This window comes from Pristis pectinata, chromosome 6 (assembly GCF_009764475.1).
Source record: "Pristis pectinata isolate sPriPec2 chromosome 6, sPriPec2.1.pri, whole genome shotgun sequence".
In the NCBI taxonomy this organism is placed as follows: domain Eukaryota; kingdom Metazoa; phylum Chordata; class Chondrichthyes; order Rhinopristiformes; family Pristidae; genus Pristis; species Pristis pectinata.
Genome location: NC_067410.1, coordinates 58,828,434 through 58,851,234, shown reverse-complemented (window position 1 = coordinate 58,851,234; position 22,801 = coordinate 58,828,434). Strand labels below are relative to the sequence as shown.

At 50.2% G+C, this 22,801-nt stretch overlaps 1 protein-coding gene across 2 annotated transcripts in view; it reads left to right on the top strand.

The window, feature by feature from the left end:
- Positions 1-2,223: 2,223 nt before the first annotated feature.
- The window catches only part of LOC127571224 (LIM and senescent cell antigen-like-containing domain protein 2), an 84,485-nt gene continuing 63,907 nt past the window's right edge, over positions 2,224-22,801 (top strand). Inside the window, exons 1-3 of one of the 2 annotated variants that reach the window (XM_052017407.1) lie at positions 2,224-2,325; positions 19,179-19,338; positions 21,143-21,209. In XM_052017407.1, the coding sequence (XP_051873367.1) occupies positions 2,315-2,325; positions 19,179-19,338; positions 21,143-21,209 (238 nt within the window). In that variant the 5' untranslated portion in view covers positions 2,224-2,314. Of the gene's footprint in view, positions 2,326-5,191; positions 5,345-19,178; positions 19,339-21,142; positions 21,210-22,801 lie in introns of those variants that run through there. The other variant, XM_052017406.1, reaches the window with a different exon arrangement.

The window sequence follows — 22,801 nt, the reverse complement described above, 5'->3', positions numbered from 1 at the left end:
TGTGAACCCAAGTCTCTTCATGATCCCTCTCCAGTGCCGAAGCCCATTCTCAACCTGATCAACAAGTAACATCTCAGCCCAGTGACCAAATTCCCCTCGCCGGAAGAAAACAGTGAAATCAGAAAGCACACATTCACACGCCTGGACCTCTCGCACCCAATGGCCAGGGCTGATGTTTTCATATCTGAAATCGAAGGATAAGATATCAAATGATATGGAATAAAGTTGGGTAAATAGGTTTGAAGAGCAGTTAATGCACAGAAAAGTGCAGGAGTAAATTTCGGGTTAGGAAGCAGTGGGGTGCGGCAGGGTTTGAGTTTGGGACCCTGGCTGTTCGCAACTAGATCAGTGGTTTGGTAAATTTGTTTATTATTGTCAGATTTACTAAGGTACAGTGAAAAACTTTGTTTTGCATGACATCCATACAGATCATTTCATTGCCATTTTTATTTTTTTATTTTTTATTTTTTTTTCCATTGTATCATTCTAGGGAACCATTCAATAGTCATAACAGCAGGATAGAAGTTGTCCTTGGGCCTGGTGGTATGTACTTTCAGGCTTCTGTATCTTGTGCCCAATGGGATGGGGGGGGGGGGGGGGGGGCGCACGAGAAGGGAGAATGTCTGGGATGGGTGGATGAGATCTTTGATTATGTTGGCTGCTTTACCGAGGGAGTGAGAAGTGTAGACAGAGTCCATGGAGGGGAGGCTGGTTTCTGTACATGAGCGGAGTCCACAACTCTGCAGTTTTTTGTAGTCAGGAGCAAAGCAGTTGCTGTACCAAGCTGTGATGCATCGTGATAGGATGCTTTCTATGGTGCATTGAAAAATGTTGCTGAGGGTCAATGGGGACATGTCAAATTTCTTTAGCTTCTTGAGGAAGTAGAGGGGTTGAGGGGAACCAAGTGTACTATATCCAAGTTGTGGATGATACAAAGCTGGGGGGCACTGTGGAAGCGGAGGGGTTCATAGGCAGGATGTGTGAATGGATAACATGGCAGTTGGACAGTGGGAAGATGTGGAGTCATCCTCTCTGGAAGAAAACAATTGAAAAGCAGTGTATTTTTTTCAAATGGTGATTGAAAGGTGATGTTGTTCAGGGAGATCTGTATGCTTGTACATGAATCACTGAAATTTAAGGTACATGTACAGCAAAAAATTAGGATAGAATACATCCTAATAAAGTTAGCCATCATTGCAAGAGGATTTAAGACTTCTTACTGCAACAACACAAGTCTCTGGTGAGGCCACACCTGGATTATTGTGTACAGGTCTAGTCTCCGTTCCCATGGAAGGTTATTCCAATAGAGAGAGTGGTGTGAATCTTGGCCAGATTGGTTCCTGAGATGGGTTGGCCATATGGGGAGAGATTAAGCAGTCTGGGTTTATTCTGCACCGAGTTTAGCAAGATGGAAGGTGATCTCTGGGAACATGCAAAGTCCTGACTGGGTACACAGCGGTCTGTGGAATTTCTGTCGCTGAGGATATTCAAAAGGAAATTGATAGAATTTTGAATGTTTGGGAATGTGGGATTAAGTGCAGATAAAAGATAAACTATGAGCAGACATGAGGGGCTGAATGGCCTACTATTTAAATACAAATCAACCAACTTAATGAAAGACGCTTGAAGGGCCGAATGGCCCACTTTCCTTCCCGTGGCTTCGTCAGGAGAGTTCAAGATGAGGCACGGGCATTTTTGGGAATCTTGAACTTCCGTGGGAAGGGTATCGGAACAAATTCAAGTCGTACAGGGCAGTGTGGAGGGCTAGAACAAGAGTACTCCCGAGTGGGAGACCAGACAGTGAACGACCCTCTTTCTGTGAGGAGTATTGATTAGGTTCGAACCAGAGGCGCCCACTGCAATCTCCAACCAGAGGAGGTATCAAGGCAGTGTTGTCTTTGACCTGGTCCCTGGCGAAAAGCTAAGGGCAGATGCCAGAGCGGTGGTCTCACCAGCCCAAAGGTCTGGACCAGCGGCGGTATCTGGCTGAGTTGAGGCAGGACGAGCTGCTCCTGTGGATCGGGGAGCCGGGACAACACGGCCAAGGGAGAGCCTATGAGTATCCCTGGGGTTCTGGTGTTCAAGGTCCCAGGGGGTAAAAAGCCCCTTTAAAGCGCTTTGGCTCTGATTCCGATCTGGCTCAGAGCTCCGGGCTGTTTACGAGATTTCAGTAGTTACACTCCCCCTTGGGAAGTCGCCCCATGGTGTTGCCAAGAGCGCACGGCAGCCCAGCGCTCTCCTTTTTTGGGTTGAAAACTCTCGGCAGAGTTACAGTCTCCAGGCAGCGAGCGAGCGGGGAGCCGCGCCGAGGACCATGACCGGGAGGTGAGGAGACCGGCGGTGCGGACCATGTAGCAGGAGCGTCTCGGGGAGAGGGGATGGGGAGAAACGGGGAGAGTGGAGTGAGGGAGGGTGAGAGAGGGGAATGTGAGTAGGGGTGTGGAAGAGAGAGTGAGTGTGAGACAGGAGTGGAGAGAGAGAGGAATGTGAGTAGGTGTGGAGAGAGGGGAGAATGAGAGAGGGGGTAGAGTGGGAATGAGTGGGGGCCTGCAGAGAAAGTGTGAGAGAGGGTGTGAGAAGGGAGTATGTGGAGAAAACAATGAGAGAGTGTGAGGGAGGGAGGGTGAGAGGGGATGGAGGGAGAGAAGGGGAGTGGGGAGAGAGTGTTGACAGAGATGCCGAGAGTGACATTGGGTGCTCTGGTTATAATCTTCCAGGCGTATGGATTCTGGAATTGTTCCTGTGGATGGGAGGGTGGCGAATGTGACAACACTATGGAGGAAAGGACGCTACTGACCTGTCAGTGTAACATCATCGGTGGGGAAATGCCGGACGTAACAACAGAACAGCTTGAAAAGAAAAATAGGAGTGAATGGAGTTATTTATGAAAAGGAAATCATGTTTGACTAATCCATTGAAGTCCTTGAGTATGTGATGAGTAGAGTAGAGGAGGGGACCAGTGACTGGGGGGGGGGGGGGGAATGTTGGAATTTTCTGAAGGCTTTCAATGAAGTGCCAGCCAGGACAGCGCACAGAGCATGGGAATAAACAGACCCTCCTCGGCTTGGCAGGCTGTGACGGATTGGGCACCGTTAAGGTCCCAACCTTCCACATATCAACAACTTGTGAGGTGACCCATGAGGCAGTGCAAGGTGTACTGATGATTCTGCTGTTGTGGGTAGGGAGGAGGACGTAAAGAGGTTCCAAGGGGACACGGACAAGCTGAGTGACTGGGCAAGAGTAAGGTGGATGCAAGATAATGTGGAAAAACAGGAGCTATTATAATGCAGAAATGCAGCATTTTTTAAAAAGGTGACAGATTGGGAAATGTTTCTGTTCACCACAACCCAGGGGTCCTTTGACACGATACACCAAGCACCAACATGCAGGTGTTGCAAGCTGTTGGGAGGGAACATGGTATAGGGGCCTTTATATGAGAAGATTTGAGTACAGGTGTAACATGTCTTACCGCAGTTTTACCGGGCCTTAGTGAGACCACACCTGGAGTATCCTGCAGAGCTTTGGTCTCCTCACCAAAGAGAAGATGTAGTTTCTGCAGAGGGAGTGAAAATTCACCAGTAGTGCTGGGTTTGCTGTATGAGGGATTGGGTCTCTATTAGAGTTTAGAAGAATAAGAAGATACTTTAATGAACTTATGACAGAGTGGGTGTGTTCCCCCAGCTGAGGAGTTTGGGGCCGGGGGCACAGCCTCAGAATAAGGGGTCAGGTATTCACTGCTGAGATGAGGAGACATTCCTTCACTCAAAGGCTGGGAAATCTCTCCCAGAGAGATTTGGAGGCTCAGTCACTGAGCTCATTCAAAGCAGAGATCCGTGGAGTTCCGGATATTACGGGATTAGGGATATGGGGACTGAGCAGTAAAGTGTCACTGGAGTAAGCTCAGCCGTGTGAAGGAGCAGGCTACAGGGGTGAATGGTCTCCACATGTTCATGTGATTGACAGAACGAGGGAGAGATCGTGGGGAGAGAGTGAGAGAGAGGTCAGTCCTAGGTATGAGAAAATAGTGTGTCGGTGTTGCAGCAATGGGTGTGAGTGTGTGTCAGTGAGTGTGAGTGTGCTAGTATTGGGTTGGTGTGAGTGTGTCAGTGTTAGGTGGGAGTGTGTATATGTTGGTGAGTGTGAATTTGCTAGTATTGGGTTGTGTGGATGTGTCAGAATATTAATGCGTATGAGTGTGTCAGTGCGTGTGTGTGTGTGTGTGTGTGAGAGAGAGAGCTCCAGTAGATGTTAGTGTGTCAGTTTGGGGTGGAAAAGAGTGTGTCAGTGTTGGTTAAGTGTGAGTTTTCCAGTGTTGGCTGGCTGTGACTGTGTCAGAGTGCAGTGAGCATGATTGTGTCAGTGCGGGTGCGTGTGAGGGTGTCAGTGTTGAGTGGGTGTGAGTATGTCAGTGTAGTGTGTGGTTGTGTTAGTGTGGGTGCTAAGTGCGTCAGTGTGGGTGCTGAATGTGTCAGTATGAATATCTCAGTATGAGTGTGCGTGTTGGTGAGTGTCAGTGTTGGGTGTGATTGTGTCATTGTGGGCGAGTGTGTTGGTAAGTGTGTCAGTGTGAGTGTGTCAGTGTGTTGTGTTGGGTGTCAGTGTGTTGTGTTGGGTGTCAGTGTGAGTGAATGTGTCCGTTATTACAGTGTGCCTTGGTTTTTCCGGTATCCGCACTGACTCCCATAGGTTGGATCGGGCTGGGTGCTGTGGGCAGTGGGAGTTCCCTCCCTGCTGGTCTGGGAGGTCAGACACCTCCTCTGGTCTGTGACGGCTCCCACAGTCGACCGTCTGCCCGAGGGTCCGGAGGCCGGGGTGTGGAGCTCATTTCCCAGCCTGACCTTCAGGTTCCGGGCCTGGGAAGGGGCCAGAGGAGCCAAGCAGCTCCAATGGGACATGGCTGGTCTGTGGGATCTCCCTCTTCAACCCCCCATCCACTCCACAGCCTGTGTTTCAGCTGTGACTACCCCTCCCTCCCTGCCTGAGCTCAGGAATCCTCTTATTCCAGTCAGGAAGGAAGCCGGAGGCCGGCAGGACAATCTCCTCCTTCGGGATTGTGAAGCTTTGGTTGCTGAGGGGCCCGGCCAATCACGGTGCTGGGGCTGGACGGCTGGAGCTGTGGGGGGAGGGAGGACCGGGACCTTGTCCCGGGAATGCGACAGTGCCTGTTCCGGAGAAGGAACCGTTTGGGAAGCCAGGCCAGGACAGGGCGGGAGATGCTGGTGGGACTGATGGCGGAGGTGAGGCTTCGAGAGCTGACTTCGTCCCAGCTCTATCGTCGTCGCTACGGACGCCACAGTGGGCTGCTGGAGATGTGGGGCTCAAGGTCTGAGCCCCCACGACCAGGGTAGGTGGAGCCCGACAACCCCAGGACACTTGGTCCAAGAGCCAGTAGGTCAGAGACAGGGTGGGCAGTGTCCCACACCCCTCCCCCTCTCCTCCCCACCCCAGGCCCTGCATGAATCACCCAGGACAGTTCAGCCCCTGCTGTCGGGACACCCAAGGATTTAACCTCCTCCCCCCGACCCCTTCCTGTCCCCACAGAGGTTTCATCTGTCTGTACGTCCTGCTTTGGATCTGGGGAAGTGGGGGTGGTCAGGGGTCAGGGGTCAGTAGGCTGGTTAGAGGTCGGGTGTGGCCCTGGCCTTTGTCACTGAATAAACTGTAGATCAGGCAGCAGGGTCGCTGTGGTCTGTCCCCAGGCTGGGCCCAGTCAGCAGGCAGAGGGAGGGGGAGGGGGAGGATGGTGGTGAAGAGGGAGCGGAAGTATGGACGGAGGGGTTGGGGAGAGGAGCGAGAGAAAGGGGGAGATGGAGGAGTGAGGAGATGGAAGGATGGATGGAGGGAGGTGAGGGAGAGGGAAGGAGGGGGTACGATGGGAGGGGGTGGGGAGAGGGAGGAGGAAGTGATGGAGAGGGAGGGTGGAGGAGGGGATGGAGGGTGAGGGAGGTACGGAGGGAGGGGGTGGGGACAGAGGGTAAGGAGAAAAGAGTATGAGGAGTTAGGGAGAAGGAAATGGTAGGATAGGAGGTGGTATGGAGGGTGTGTGGAGAGGGGAGGGGAGGGGAGAGGGAGACATGGAGGGGTGATGAGAGGGGAGAGTAGGGGACAAAGAGGTGCTGTGAGGGAGATGTAGGGAGAGGGAAGAGGGAGTGAGGTGGAGGGGGATGGAGGAGGCGGGGAGAGTGAGAGATAGAGGTGATGGGAGGGGAGAGGATGGGGAAAGGGGAGAGCTGGGGTGGAGGGATGCTGGAACCGGCTGGCTCCAATGTAGAGATAGTCAGTTCTCAATGGGCAGAATGGACTCCTGTGCTGTAGATGACTATACCCCCGATAGGGGGTGTAGTGGGAGAGGGGATAGGAAGGGGGAGGGGTGAAGAGTGGTTGTGGTGTCACCGGTGCGGGAGTGGTGACAGCCTGCCCCTTTGGAGGGGTGGAGGGGACCAGATCGAGTGCTGTGCCCCATGCCCCTGGGGAGGGAAGGAGAGGAGGGGATTGTGATTGAATCTGGTGAATCGGACCTTTGCGGATGAGTGGTGATGAGTGGCTTGGGGTAAGGGGCTTGTCTGCAGTGAGGGAGGGGGAACATGGACGCTGTACTGGGGGGTGGTTCATATTGAGTGTGAGGAGGCAGATGTTGGGGGAAGGGGTGTGTTTGTACTGGGGAGGGGCAATCAGACATGCAGTAGGTGGGCTGAGGGGGGTTTGTTGTGTATATTGGGGGTGTGGCCATGGTTTATTGATCGCTCCAGGGGATCCCTTGCTGGGATACCAATGGAGAGCTCCCAGCATTCTCCCTGCCCTCTGGGGCAATGGATGACACGAACTTCCTGGCTCTCAGAATGGGATCCCACCTGGAAAACGTTTTTCTCTCAGGGAAATGAGTCTTTGGAAGTATCTTCCTCAAAGGCAATGTCCTTGTCTGTGTTCAGGGCAGCAGTAGAGAGGTAAGGCCGAGGGTGGGTGGGAGTGTGGATCCAAAGTGACAGTCACATCGATCTTGTCAAATGGTGGGGCAGGTCCGAGGGGCTGAATGGCCTCCTCCTGCTCCTCATTCATGTCTTGGGGCTCCCTGTTCACCTGTGGCCACTTCAGGCTTTGGAACAGTTGTCACAGCTGTAACGTAGGGGTGGTTACCGCCATCTCCACCTTCTGTGAGGTGATGTGACCAGGTCACTGTCTTTGTCGGATGGGATAAGGATTGGCCAGGACACCAGGGACAACTTGGGGCCCTTTACACTCACTCACAGGACCGTCAGCACTGGGTATACCTACAAGCGACAAGGTGCCAGCCTGTACAGGACTATACATGTGCCTACCATCTAAAGCCACAAGTGGTCGATAGAGCTGAGCAAACACACAGCCAACAAATCCCATCAAAGCTACTAGATAGAGTCATGGACAGTGGTGGACAGGTACACAGCTAACAGGAGGAGGAGGATCCAGCAACATCCTCATCCTTGGTGACGGTGGGACCCAGCATAGGAGTGTTAGAGATCCCACTGTCACAGAAGCTATTCAGCCAATTCGATTCACTCCATATGATGTCAAGAACTGGGTGGGAGCAGTGGATACAGCAGAGGTTCTGGGACCAGACAACATCCCAGCTGTAGAACTGAATACCTGCATTCCAGAACTAGCTGTGCCTCTAGCCAAGCTGTTCCAGTGCAGTTACAACACTGGCATCTACCAACATTGTGGAATATTGCCGAGACAGGACCTGTTCACAAAGTGGATACATCCAGCCCGGCTAATTACTGCCCAAACTGTCTGCTCTCAATCATCAGCAAAGGGATGGAAGGTGTTGTTGACTATTCCATCAAGTGGCACTTGTTCACCAGGAACCTGCTCATCGATGCCCAGGTCAGGAACACTCAGCACCGGACCTCATCACAGCCTAGGTCCAAATCTGGATCAAAGCTCTGATTCCAGAGGTGGGGGGAGAGAGTGCTCCTGACATCAAAGCAGCATTTGACTCAACGCGGCTTCTTGGAGCCCCGGTGAAGCTGAAGTCATTGGGCATCAAGGGGCAAGAATTCAATGGTTGGTGTCAAACCTCACACAGATGAGGATGGTTATGGTCATGGATGTCAATCATCCCAGCCCCAGGACCTCACTGCAGGAGTTCCTCAGACCCAACCATCTACAGCTCCTTCCTCAGTGACCTTCCTTCCATCACTGATGATTGCACAAGGTTCAATTCCACTCACAACCCCTCAGCAAGTGAAGTAGTCCCTGCTTGCAGGTAACAAGACTCAGACAACATTCAGGCAGAGGCTGGTAAGTGGCAGTAACATTCACACCAAGTGCCAGGCAGTGACCATCTCCATAAGAGAGAATCTAACCAGCTACCTCTGACATTCAATGACATTACTGTCACCTTAGCTCCCCTGCCCCCACCCCCAACAACATCATGGGGCCACCACTGACCAGACATTCAATTGGATCGGCCACACAAATCCCATGGCTACAAGAACAGGTCAGAGGCTGGAGATCCTGGAGTGAGTGACTCACCTCCTGATACCCCAAGACCTTCCCACCATTCACAGGGCACAAGGCAGGAGCGTGATGGAACGCTCTCCACTTGCCTGGATGAGTGCAGCTCCAGCAACTCTCAATCAGCTCAGGACCAACCAGCACAGAGCAACCTCTGGAGTGACACCCCATCCACCACCCTAAACTCTCCCTGCCTCCTCCACCATCAGTGACCAGTGGTTGCGGTGAGCACCGTCTACAAAATGCACTGCACTTACCCAGGCCACTCTGACAGCACCTCCCAAACCAATGACCTCTGCACCCAAAAAGGGCAAAGGGCAACAGGGGACACCACCACCTGCAGGTTCCCCTTCTTATTGCACACCATCCGGATTTGGAAATCATGGGTGATTGACCTCCAACGTCCTTCTGAATTCACAGCTTAGGAATGGGAGTAGACTATTGATCCGTTTGTTACCTCAATTCGGCAGTGTCATCTACCCTTGGTAATAGAACATAGGACAGTACAGCACTGGACAGGCCATTCAGCCCACAATGTTGTACCGACCTTGATGCCGATTTATACTAAATGCCCTCCTCCCGTCTATCATTCATATCCCTCCATTCCCTTCATAATCTTTCACCCCCTCGCTTGTCAAGAATTTGCTCCCTCTGTTTCAAAAATATCCAAAGACTCTTTCCACCTCCCTTCTTGCAGAGGCCAATAGTGATCCTGGATGGGTTAAGGTTTAGTTTGGGTTAAGGTTTAGTCTTGTTTAGGTTGTGATTAAGTGGTGTTCTAATTCAGATGAAATATTTAAAGAATTGGACATGGAAGTTAGGAAGAAAGTATTGATGCCGATTTATACTAAATGCCCTCCTCCCGTCTATCATTCATATCCCTCCATTCCCTTCATAATCTTTCACCCCCTCGCTTGTCAAGAATTTGCTCCCTCTGTTTCAAAAATATCCAAAGACTCTTTCCACCTCCCTTCTTGCAGAGGCCAATAGTGATCCTGGATGGGTTAAGGTTTAGTTTGGGTTAAGGTTTAGTCTTGTTTAGGTTGTGATTAAGTGGTGTTCTAATTCAGATGAAATATTTAAAGAATTGGACATGGAAGTTAGGAAGAAAGTATTGATGCCGATTTATACTAAATGCCCTCCTCCCGTCTATCATTCATATCCCTCCATTCCCTTCATAATCTTTCACCCCCTCGCTTGTCAAGAATTTGCTCCCTCTGTTTCAAAAATATCCAAAGACTCTTTCCACCTCCCTTCTTGCAGAGGCCAATAGTGATCCTGGATGGGTTAAGGTTTAGTTTGGGTTAAGGTTTAGTCTTGTTTAGGTTGTGATTAAGTGGTGTTCTAATTCAGATGAAATATTTAAAGAATTGGACATGGAAGTTAGGAAGAAAGTATTTCCTCTGGTGGAAGTGCCCTGTTCATGAGACATATCCTTAAAATAGGAGCTAGGTCAGTCAAAGGTGACATCAGGAAGGAATTCTTCACACAAAGCTTTTTCACACAGAGGGTGGCGGTTATGTGGAACGAGCTGCCAGAGGAATCTAAAACTAGAGGACATGGGTTTAAGGTGAGAAGGGAAATATTTACAAGGGACCTGAGGGGCAACTTCTTCACACAGAGGGTGTGCGTATATGGAACGAGCTGCCAGAGGAAGTGGTTGAGCCAGGTACAATAACTACATTTAAAAGTACACTTGGACAGGTACACGAATAGGAAAGGTTTAAGAGGGATACGTGCCAAACGTGGGCAAGTGGCTTAGGAAGGCACCTTGGTCAGAATGGACAAGTTGGGCCAAAAGGCCTGTTTCTGTGCTATATAACTCGATGACTCCAAAAGGAAGTGAAAATCTGGAACTATATATCCAAAAGCTGTTGAGATTAGGGAACCATTTAGAAATGTCAAAGCTTGTGGGTTTTTGTTGGTGAGGAATTTAAGAGATGTTGAACCAAGGCAGTCAAGGTGCAGCTCAGTCTTGAATTAATCGAGGGATGGAACAGGTTTGAGGAACTGAGCAACACAACCCCATTGCGATGTTCCTTGCTCTCGGGGCTCTCAGCTCTTACCCAACCTCTCCAACTCCCTCCCCACATTAAGAGGCGACTTCTGTGATGCATCTGGAGCAGGTGAGGAGCCCTGGAGCTCCACACTCTGGGTGGGAGAGTGCTGCTGACTGTCACACATGGTGCACAGTGGCACAGCGGGTAGAACCGCTGCTTCACAGCGCCAGAGACCCGGGTTCAATCCTGACCTCAGGTGCTGTCTGTGTGGAGTCTGCACGTTGTCCCTGTGACAACGTGGGTTTCCTCCGGGAACTCCAATTCCCTCCAACATCCCAAAGGTGTGCAAGATGGTCGGTTAATTGGCCGCTGTAAATTGCCCCTAGTGTGTAGGTGAGTGGCAGAATTGGGGGGGAGTTAATGGGATTGTGGGGAGAATAAAATGGGATTAGTGTAGGGTAAGTGTAAATGGGTGGTTGATGGTCGGCAGGGACTTGGTGGGCTGAAGGGCCTGTTTCCATGCCATATCTCTCTCTGACTCTAGGTCCTGTCCCTAGTTAACCATACTCCCAATGCTTGCCGCTGGTGTTGAACTCACTGGTGACATTTCCACCAATAACATCTGGTTGCCAGAAACACCTTCAGCACCAGCCTTGGCTGTAATCCTGGTACCACAGGAGTACCAGACCGATGCAAAGAGGTAAGTGGCAACTTGCTGCTCCCTCAGCAAGGCCTGAGATGTTCTTGCTCCCTTCCAAGGCCGCCTGTTCTGCAGGGCAGCTCAACCTCGGCTTCCAGAACAAGTGCCTCTTCCGCTGCCCGCTCCCACTCATGCCTTTTCCCTCCATAGACACCGACTCTGGCAGGCATGGATTGGGATCAAGGTTTATGCACCTGGAGAGGGGATAGAACACAGAACATAGAACATAGAACAGTACAGCTCAGGAACAGGCCCTTCGGTCCACGATGTCTGTGCCAACCATGATGCCAATTTAAACTAATCCCATTAGCCTGCACATGATCCATAACCCTCCATTCCCTGCCTGTTCATATGCCTGTCTAAATCCCTCTTAAACACCACCATCGTGTCTGCTTTCACCACCTCCCTGGCAGCCTGTTCCAGGCACCTACCATTCTCTATGTAAAAAACCTACCCCATTCATCTCCTTTAAACTTTCCCCTCTCACCTTAAAGTTGTGTCCTCTAGGATAGGCTATCTCCAAGCCGGGGAACATTTTTTTATAGGTGGAACAGTGGAGCGGCCCAGTGGCGCAGCGGATAGAGCAACTGCCTCACAGTGCCAGAGACCCAGGTTCAATCCTGACCTCGGGTCCTGACTGTGTGGAGTTTGCATGTTCTCCCTGCAACTGGGCAGGTTTCCCCCGGGTGCTCCAGTTTCCTCCCACATCCCAAAGACACGTGGGTTGGTAGGTTAATTGGTCATTGTAAATTGCACCTAGTGTTTAGGTGGGTGATAAAATCTGGGGGGAGTTGATGAGATTAAGGAGATCCTAATGTTTAGTGTTAGACTAGTGTAAATGGGTGTGCGCAGACTATGCTGCTCTGTAACTCCATGAAGGAATCCTGCTACCCAGGCACCTCTCAAGAATGAGGCTCCATCTATCCCTGGTCAAACCCAAAAGATCAGTCATAGATCAATCCTCTCAAGAATCTGCAGTAACTTACCACTTTTTTTATATATATTTCTGCTTGAATAGATTTTAAGTGAAACGGAAAGCAGCTACTGTATAAGGTAGTGCAGAAGCTGGACTAACATGTATAGGAACGGAGACTGGGGGAGTGGGTTACAGTGGACCTCTTAGTCTTTAACAAGCCATGATTGTCTGTTTCCTAATTTCAGTGGAAGTTATTTAACTGTTCCAACTTAATACTGGTTTTGTATTAGAATGATCAAATCCAAGCATAGATCACTAACATTATTGTCCATATAAGGAAGAGAGTGTAGCAAGGTGAAGATACTTGCTAAACATTAGACACAGAAGACTAGTGCCATTCATATACATACACCCCAGGTGGTATGGGATCTCAGGCAGGTGATTGTGGGACCCTTTGGGGGAGATGCCACCTATTCGTTACCCCTGCTGCGTATCTCATTCAAGTTCAAGTCCAAGTTTATTGTCATAGGCATACATGCCCAGGGTATAACTGCCATGAAAATTAGCTTTTTGCAACAGCAGCAAAGTACGTCACAAACATGACAAACATGAGTTAACATAGACTTAAATTCACATAATTTATACATAACTTACACAACAAAATAAACATAACGACACTAGGGCTACTTCCCACTGGCCTGTCCCACAGATAGTTATTCAATGGCTGGGATCAGACTCTCCATCAACGTGCTGTACCCATCCCTTCTCCTGCCCAATTCTGGTTGGATTCCCAATCAGCCACGTGGTGTATCTCCATCTCCTTGGACAGAGCGCTGTGTGTGTGCAGTTCCCAGCTCAGCTAATGGGCTGTTGTACCACAAGACCATAGGAAGCAATAAGCCATTCACCCCCCTCAAGCCTGCCCTGCCATTCAATAGGACCATGGCTGAGAGGACATTCATGTTCACTTCCCTTTCCCCACAACCCCGAGTCCCCCATTGATTAGAAACCTACCTCAAGGACTCCACCCCCCACACAAGAAGTTCCAAAGACTCCCAACCCAAGGGAAGAAATTCTTCCTCATCTCAGTCTCAAACAGATGCTGCCTTATTCTGAGACTGCGCTCTCTGGTTCCGGACTCTCCCATGAGGAGAACCGTCCTCCCAGCATTTACCCTGTCCAGAAGTCACCTCTCACTCTTTTAAACCATGCAGCACAGTTCCAAACTCCTTTGTGTTGCAGCCTCCTGCAAATGTTCTCTTCTTTCTTCCAAAATGAACAAACTCACCTTTTCCCACATTATACTCCATCTGCCAGCTTCTCGCCCGCTCACCCAACCTATCAATATCTCTCCATAAACAGTCTGTACCCTCCTTGTGACTTCCCACCTATTTTTGCCTGTTGTACCTCCATTTCCTTCCTTCAAGCCATTCATACTGATTGGGGTCCCAGCACTGATCCCTGGGGTACCAACCTGACAATGACCCCCTTACCCCTACCCTCTACCTCCTACCTGTTAGCCGATTCTCTGTCAGTGCCAATATGTTACCCCATGGGCTCTTGTAACTAAATCATTTGTGAGACACCTTGTCAAATGGCTTCTGGAGGTCCAACTGTCCACCTGGAGGTCCACAGTTCCTCATTCTCCTCCAGGTGGGACTTCCTCCAAAAACTCGAACGCATTTGTCAGACATGATTTCCCCTTCATGTGACCACACAGACTCTGTTCGATCAGATTACAGTGTTCTAAAAGTGCTGCCAATCCTTCCTTGATTCTAACACTTTTCCAACAGTAGTTGTCAGGCTAATCAGTTTGCAGTTCCCCAGTTCTTGCCTCCCCTCCCTTTTGAACAAGGGTGTTCACGTTGGCAGTTTTCCAATACTCTTCCACTCTCTGCCCCCCCCCCCCCAATCTAAGGATTTTTACAAGAGTACAACTCTGTAAAACTCTAATAATCCGGATTCCAATTGTTCAGACATCCTGATGGTTTGGCATCTGGCTCCATCATTAAATTGGTAAATTGGTTTATTATTGTCACATGTACTGAGGTACAGTGAAAAACTTTGTTTTGCGTGCCATCCATACAGATCATTTCATTACACAGTGCATTGAGGTAGTACAAGGGAAAACAATATCAGAATGCAGTATGAAGTGTTACAGTTACAGTGCAGTGTAGGCAGACAATAAGGTGCAAGGCTATAACAAAGTAGATTGTGAGGTCAAGAATCCATCTTATTGTACTAGGGGACCACTCAATAGTCTTATAACAGCGGGATAGAAGCTGACCTTGAGCCTGGTGGTACGTGCTTTCAGGCTTTTGTATCTTCTGCCCGATTGGGGGGTGGGGGGGGTTGGTGGAATATCCGGGATGGGGGGCTGGGGGGGGGTCTTTGATTATGTTAGCTGCTTCACCGAGGTAGCAAGAAGTATAGACAAGAGTCCATGGAGGGGAGGCTGGTTTCCGTGAAGTGCTGAGAGTGTCCACAACTCTCTGCAATTTCTTGTGGTCTCGTGCAGAGCAGTTGCCATACCAAGCCGTGATGCATCCAGATAGGATGCTTTCTGTGGTGCATCGATAAAAATTAGTCTGGGATGTGAGCTGGGGGTCCAGACTGTGGACCAGAGCCAATGTTGGGGTCTGAAGTATCAGGAGTTAGGAACATCAGAACCAGGATACGGAGTGCTTATATATTTCCCACTCCATTTAAACTCATCAGGTTCACTGGAAAATTTATTGCACCACTGTGTAATGTGTGAAAAAGTGACATAAATGTGTGTTTGGAATAACATCCAATAGTCCAGAAAATTGATCAGTCTGGCAGCACCAAAGTCCCAATGGTGCTGGATTATCGGAGTTTTACTCCAATACACCCACTACCTCAGTGGTCACTTCCCTTAGGATCCCAGGATGCAAGCCACCCTGGGATTTACCAACCTTTTGCCCCATTAGTTTGCCCAACTCCTGGCTGATGGTGATGTTATATAATTCCTCCCCAACATTATTCAGTATTAACGTGCTATTTGTCGAACCATATGCCACATAGACCTGATGCAAGATACCTGTTCACCTCCCCTGCCATTTTCTTCTTCCCCATGACTATCTCTCTTGCCTCTTGGAAGCGCAGATGGGAAGGAAAAGAAGGTAGAAATGAAACGTCCAGTTGTGAGAGGGGATCTTGGCTTGCAGGAGTTGAGTGCATCGGGGTGGAGGTTAAAAACAACAAGGCAAAGTAGATAGTCCCTAAACAGCAGCTGCACTCTGGGACAGGGTAGGAATTACTCTTTTATACACCTCATACACATGGAGTGGGTAAAAGAGTCGTAATTATGGCAGACTTTGATCTTCCTTGGATAGGTTCATCAAATTGGAAAGGGAATGGAGTGTATTCAGGATTGTTTCCTGGAGTAACATGATATGGAGCTAATCAGGGAACTACATTGGATCTGGTGCGACAAAAACATCAGAATCAGAATCAGGTTTATCATCACTGACTTAAATGATGTGAAATTTGTTTTGCGGCAGCAGTACGCTTCTCACTGCCTCGGTAAAGCAGCCAGCATAATCAAAGGCCCAACCCATCCTGAGCATTCTCTCTTCTCCTCCCTCCCATTGAGCAGAAGACACAAAAGCCTGAAAGCATGTACCACCAGGCTCAAGGACAGCTTCTATCCCGCTGTTATAAGACTATTGGACGGTCCCTTTGTACAATAAGATGGAGTCTTGCCCTCGCAATCTGCCTCGTTATGACCTTGCATCTTATTGTCTGCCTGCACCACACTTTCTCTGTAGCAGTAACACTTGATTCTGCATTCTGTTACTGTTTTTACCTTGTACTACCTCAATGCAGTGTGTAATTAATTGATCTGTATGGACGGTATGCAAGACAAGTTTTTCACTGTATCTCAGTACATGCGACAATAATAAACCAATTTACTAAAGACATAAAATTACTATAAATTACAAAAATAAATAAATAGTGCAAAAAAGAAGGAATAATGAGATGTTGTTCATGGGTTCATGGATCATTCAGAAATCTGATGGTGGAGGGGAAGCAGCTGTTTCTGAATCATTGAGTGTGAGTCTTCAGGCTCCTGTACCTCCTCCCCGATGGATGTAATGAGAAGAGGGCATGTCTGCTGGAGGAACTCAGCGGGTCAAGCAGAATCTGTGGTGGGGGAAGGAGTTGTCGACATTTTAGGTCGAAACCCTGCATCAGGTTGAAGTGTTCCTGGGGAGCATTGATCATAGAATTTGGTATTCAGTTTGAGGGAGAGAAACTTGAATAAGAAACAACTGTGTTTCACTTAAGTAGGGGAAGTGACAATGGAGAGAGGGGAGAGTTGGCTAAAGTGGACTGGGAGAGAGATTATCAGGGAAGACAGTGGGGGAACAGTGACAGACACTTCAGGAGCTGATTCACAGCACTCAGTGGAAGTATCTCCCGGTAAGTGGAAGGATTCTAAGGTAGGAATGAATCATGGAAGTTAAGGAAGGTATTCAGCTGAAAGAAAAAATGCCAAAGGAGACAAAAGTTAGCAGTAGAGAGAAATACTGGAATAAGTTCAGGATCCAGTGAAGGAGGGGTGCAGGATAATAACAAGAGGAAATAAACCACGAGGGCAGACCAGGACGAGAAAATGGGAGTTCTTGTCACAGGCCAGTCCTGATGCACCATTCCCAATCAAAGTCAGCCGCCAAATCTCCAAATCTTTCCACTTCCTGTGTCTGTGATTTTCAGAATTGTCCGAAGGACCATTAGCTGTTTTACCCCCGAGGGTTACCATATCCCCATTACAGGTTATACCCCAGGGTTAACAGTATCCCCATTACAGGCTATTCCCCGGGGTTACAGTATCCCCATTACAGATTATACCCCAGGGTTATACTATCCCCATTACAGGTTATACCCCGAGGGTTACTATCCCCATTACAGGTTATACCCCGGGGTTTCAGTGTCCCCATTACAAATTATACCCCCGGGGTTTCAGTATCCCCGTTACAGGTGTTTTACCCCGGGACTAACACTTTCCCATTACAGCTGTTTACCCCTGGGTCTGTCAGTGGCCCAGCTGCGTCCACCTTTGTCCCCGGGATATCCGCTGTGTGTCCCACACCTGTGACTGGGGAGCACCGTTCTGACCTTCGTCCTCCGCTGGAACTTCTGCCCCCCCCCCCCCCCCCCCCCGACCGCTCTGGTTACAGGGGGCCTTGGTTTAAGGACAGCCCCGTGTGCTGGCTCTCACTGACACAGACGGTGCGACCCAGGGCAAGCGGGGGGTTTGAGCTCAGGTGGGACGGTCCGCACTGTGAGGGCAGAGCACCCCCTCCGGGCCGACCCATGGAGGGGCGAGCTCCAGCCAGCTGAGCCCTGAGTGTTTGCGTGACTGTGCACAGGGTGTATCACATTCCGACATTCCTAGGCACTGCTCGATATTCCTTCAGATCTCCCAGGAGGGTGGAAGGTTGCAGTGTTAAAGTGTTGTTCTGGATACAGGAAGTCAGTAAACACCAGGCAGCACGTAGGCTCACTGATGTCTCTGCAACCTTCTGCTTCAGGCAGTTGTCTCAGTGACTCCCGGTTTGGGTGGGACGGGATTGCTGGCCAGTTAATCGCTGAGAGAGCGAGAGCACCGTGAATACATCCACCTGCTACCCCACAGAACCTCGCAGTCTCCGGCTGTACCCAAACCTGGCACGGTCCCAGGTAGCGAGGGACTGAGTGTGAGGGGCTCACGGTGCTGGGAGTGACTCAGGGAGACTCTGGGACTGTCAGGGAGACTCTGGGAGTGACTCGGGGATTGGGAATGCCTCTGGGAGTGACTGGAAGTGACAAAGAGACTCTGGGAGTGACTCTGGAGTGACGCTGGGAGAGACTGGCGATGACTCCAGGAGTGACTCTGGGTGTAAGTGAGGATCTGGGTGTGTCAAGACCCGGTGAGAGTGAACCAGTAGGTGTGAGTGTGAGTAAGCGTGCTAGTGAGTGTGAGCTGCCGTTAGAGTGCTTCCTGCAGTCCGGTGTTCCCACAGTCCTTCCACTTTGAGAAACATTTTATCTTCCCACGGCTCCCAGCTTCCTGTTTACTGGTAAATCAAGTATTTGGCATAGAAATGTGTTGTCAGATCTGCCACCGGACCCTCCACAGGGAGACCAAGGGGATGGAGCTCCGCGAGGATGGGGCTCCAGGATGTGAGGAGTCAGAGTGTGAAGGTTGGGGTGTGGGAGTCAGGGTGCAGGTGTCAGGGTGTGAGGGTCAAGGTATGAGGGTCAGGTTGTGGAGGGTCATGATGTGGGGGGTCAGTGTGTGGCAGTCAGGGTGTGAGAGGTCAGGGTGTGGCAGTCAAGGTGTGAGGGGTTATGAGGGGTGTAGAGATCAGGGTGTGAGGGGTCAGGGTGAGGAGTCTCATGGGTTAAGAAGACTCTTTTTGATGGAGCCCCATAGTCTCCTGTGTACATGGCCACACACACCCTGGGGTGAGCTGCTGGGGCTGAGGGAGCCCACATCTCCCTAGGGTGGGGGATGGAACATGCAGTGTGGGTTGGGGGGGTATGGGCGAGATTCTCCTTGGGGAGAGCGGTGAGTGTGGGGAGTGTTCACAGTGTTTGCACCAGCGGTGGGTCAGTGACAGGGATCTCCGCGATGACTGCAGGGACAGGGCGCGGCTGTGTGTCCCTGGGTCTCACCTCACTGCAACCTCTCACTGAGCAGCTCCCATCAGCAGACACGGCTCCCAGACACAGTGGGACACAGGAGGGGGAGGGAGAGAGAGGAGGAGAAAGAGGAAAGAGGAGAAGGAGAGAGGGAGGGAGAGTGGGAGGGAGAGGGAGGGGGAGAGAGGGAGAGGGAGGAGGGGGAAGGAGAGGGGGAGGGAGCTGCTGATTTGTTAAACTCAACCCTCATCACTCTGCTGCCTCCTGACAGCCTCACTCCCCAGTGTCGTGGACCATCAGTGGATCTGCGATCCTTAGCTTTCCTCTGATGACTGGTCTGGACTAACTGGTGGTCTTTCCTCCCACACCCCCCCCCCCACCCCTCGCCCCACACTCCCCACCCTTACCCCCTCTGCAGCAACATGGCGGATGCCTTGGCCAGTGCCACCTGTGGACACTGCCGCTCACACTTTGACCCAGCGGAGCGGATTGTCAACAGCAACGGGGAGCTGTACCACGAGAAGTGCTTTGTCTGTGCGCAGTGCTTCCAGCAGTTTCCAGGAGGAGTGTTTTATGAGGTAAGGGAAGCGCACCTTTCCCCTCAGTGACTGACAGTGTGAGAAGTAGCCCGATGAGCAGTTGGATCACCAAGGCGTAGCCAGCCAAGGACCGAGTGCAGGTAAACAGGCTTAGTATGGAGGAGTACTTGCTGGTTAGCATGGACTCGATGGGCTGAAGGGCCTGTTTCTGAACTTATGACTGCACAGCTCTGCCTGGAACCAGCAGCACTGAGCATTGGTGGCTGGGTCACATTGTCTAAGGCGATGAGGTGATGAAAATCAATTAAAACTGCAGACACTGGAAATCTGAAATAAAACCAGAAAATGCTGGAAATGCTCAGTGGGTCAGGCAGCATCTGTAGAGGGAGAACAGGGTTAATTTTTCAGGTCCAGGACCCTTCATCAGAACTGAGAAAGAGATAATAAAGGTGGTTTTAAGTTGCAGAGAGAGTGGGGAAGGGATGGCTAGGGCAAAGGGAATGTTTCTGATAGGGTGAGGCCAGGGTTGTCATGGAGATAAGTTGTCCAGTCAAATAGATGAATTGGGCAGTTAGACAGTGATTACACTTGCTTGCCTGTGTTGTGTTGCTAATAGCAGGGCTGTGGTCCATTACCAGCAGGTTAGGCTGTACTAATAGAGAGAGGTTATCTGAATCAATATCACAGATGGATGACTTACGGCAGAAATGGCTGGTTTGATACCAGCAGAGAGTCAAGCTATCCCCTGTGTGTTGGCCAGTCTTTACATTGTCCTGGTGCAGGGATGGGAGGGGGTAATCTCCCTGGCTGTAATGTCACAACTGCACCTGTCCTACAATGAGGGGCTCTACAGCTTTGAGCTCCATCGCCTCCACCATCGTGGGGTGGCACGGTAGTGTAGCGGTTAGCGTAACGCTATTACAGCGCAGCGACCCGGGTTCAATTCCCGCTGCTTTCTGTAAGGAGTTTGTATGTTCTCCCTGTGTCTGTGTGGGTTTCCTCCGGATGCTCTGGTTTCCTCCCACATTTCAAAAGACGTACGGGTTAGGAGCTGTAGGCATGCTATGTTGATGCTGGAAGAGTGGCAACACTTGCGGGCTGCCCCCAGCGCATTCTCAGTAATGCAAAAAGATGCATTTCACTGTGTGTTTCGATGTACGTGAGGCAAATAAATAAATAAATGAATGAATGAATGAATGAATGAATGAATGAATAAATAGATAGATAGATGGATAGATAGATAGATAGATAGATAGATAGATAGATAGATAGATAGATAGATAGATAGATAGATAGATAGATAGATAGATAGATAGATAGATAGATAAATAGTGAATAATGCCACTCACCCACACAACAGGGACAATTTACAGCTGTCAGCTAACCTACCGACCCACCTGTCTTTGGGATGTGGGAGGAAACCAGAGCAGCCGGGGGAAACCCACGCAGTCATGGGGAGAATGTGCAAACTCCACACAGGCAGGACCGGAGGTCAGGATTGAACCTGAGTCTCTGGAGCTGTGAGGCAGTGGCTCTACCAGTTGCACCACTAAATGACAGGAGGGTGCAGGTCACTTCCCCTTCAGGTAGCGAGCTTACTCTGCCGGCCCTCACACCCTCCTTTCTCATGGCTTCAGACCCTAATCTTGAGAAGATAATTCTGCATACTTTCCCCCTCCTTTGATGGAAACGATTTCCACGGGCACCACAAGTGCCAGAGGCGCTCCCAGCTCCCTGTGCAGTTGTGTTCACTCAGTAGCTGTCTGAGGTCTGTGGACGGAGGGCTGCCACAGTGAGGCTGGCTGTCGGTCGCAGCTGCTGACTTTTCTCTCCTTTCTTTCAGTTTGAAGGCAGGAAGTACTGTGAACACGACTTCCAGATGCTGTTTGCACCTTGCTGTGGACAATGTGGTGAGAACTCATTCCAGATGTTCCAGATGTTTGTGTCAGTGAGGGTCAGTCTGTGCGTATATGTGGGTCCGTGTGTGTGTGTGTGTGTGTGAGAGAGAGAGAGAGAGAGAGAGAGGCTGGTCATACCCATTATCTATGTGTTTGTGTGTGCATGTATTTATGGGTGTGTAGCATATCTGCACATGTGAGGTGTGCTGGTGTGTGTGTTCCATGTGTGAGGTGTGCTGGTCTGTGTGTTTCACGTATGAGGTGTGCTGTTGTGTGTGTTCCACGTGTGTGGTGTGCTGGTGTGTACGTGTTTCACACGTGAGGTGTGCTGGTGTGTGTGTTCCACATGTGAGGTGTGCTGGTGTGTTTGTGTGTGTGTGTGTGTGTGTGTGTGTGTGTGTGTACACTTGTATTTGTTTATCCAGTTGTGCTAGTCCCTTCCCTCTTCCCCGTACATAACTGTTCCATTTCCTCTCTGATTCCCCTGTTCAACCTCCTGTGGGTAAGTGAACTGATGGAGACTGTGACCTGAGACTGAGTTCCCATGTGTCCCTGGCTCAGCTCCAGTGGACAGGCAGGGTTGTCACAACTCCCTGGTCCTCAGCTATGGCACAAATCAATCTCTGCCGTACAAACTGTGATATACAATCCATGGTGTACAATCCCTGCTGTACAATCTGGTGTACAATCCACACTGTACAATCCCTGCTGTACAATCCACACTGTACAATCCACACTGTACAATCCCCGCTGTACAATCCTTCCTCAGTTCCGATGATTAAACATTACTCCCAACATCCACTAATGTCTCCAACTAACTTGCATCATAAAAGGCAGAACAGGAGCACTCTGAATCCATTGACCTGTGTTATAAACCATGGGCAGTCTACCAGGAATGTACCAAACCTGTGACGTGGGTGGTCAGTGCCAACTGGCTGGACTCTTTCCCTGCTTTGTGTCTCTGTCTCTGTGGCCCTAGGACATTGGAACATCCCACACCCCCAACCGTGTCTGTTCCAGCCGTGGGCACTGCTCATTCTCAATGACTCAGTCTGTCCGGGATTTGTAACCCACCAAACCTCTATCCCTTTCTGGTTTAATCCCTTCCACATGTCCTGATGTTGTCTGAATTGGGATCAAATTCTCCCCTGTGTCGAAGCGATAATCTTTCCCAAGCTTCTGTCTGCATCTGTCTCAACCTTGACTCCTCACTCTCTCCATTTCACCTGGAGTTCTGGAGTCCGATGGAGATACAGCACAGGAACAGGCCCTTCAGCCCACTGAGTCTGTGCTGACCATCAGCAACACATTTTCACCAATCCTACGCTAATCCAATTTTTTATTCTCCCCACATTCCCATCAACTCCCCCCAGGTTCTACGACTCATTAGGGGCAATTTACAGCGACCAATTAATCTACCAACCTGTACGTCTTTGGGGTGTGGGAGGAAACCGGAGTACCTGGAGGAATGCCCAGAGTGTACAAACTCCACACAGACAGCACCAGAAGACAGGATTGAACCTGGGTCTCTGTCATTCTGAGGCAGTGCAGGCTGGCCACTGTAAATTGTCCCTAGTGTGTGGGTGAGCGGCAGAATCTGGGGG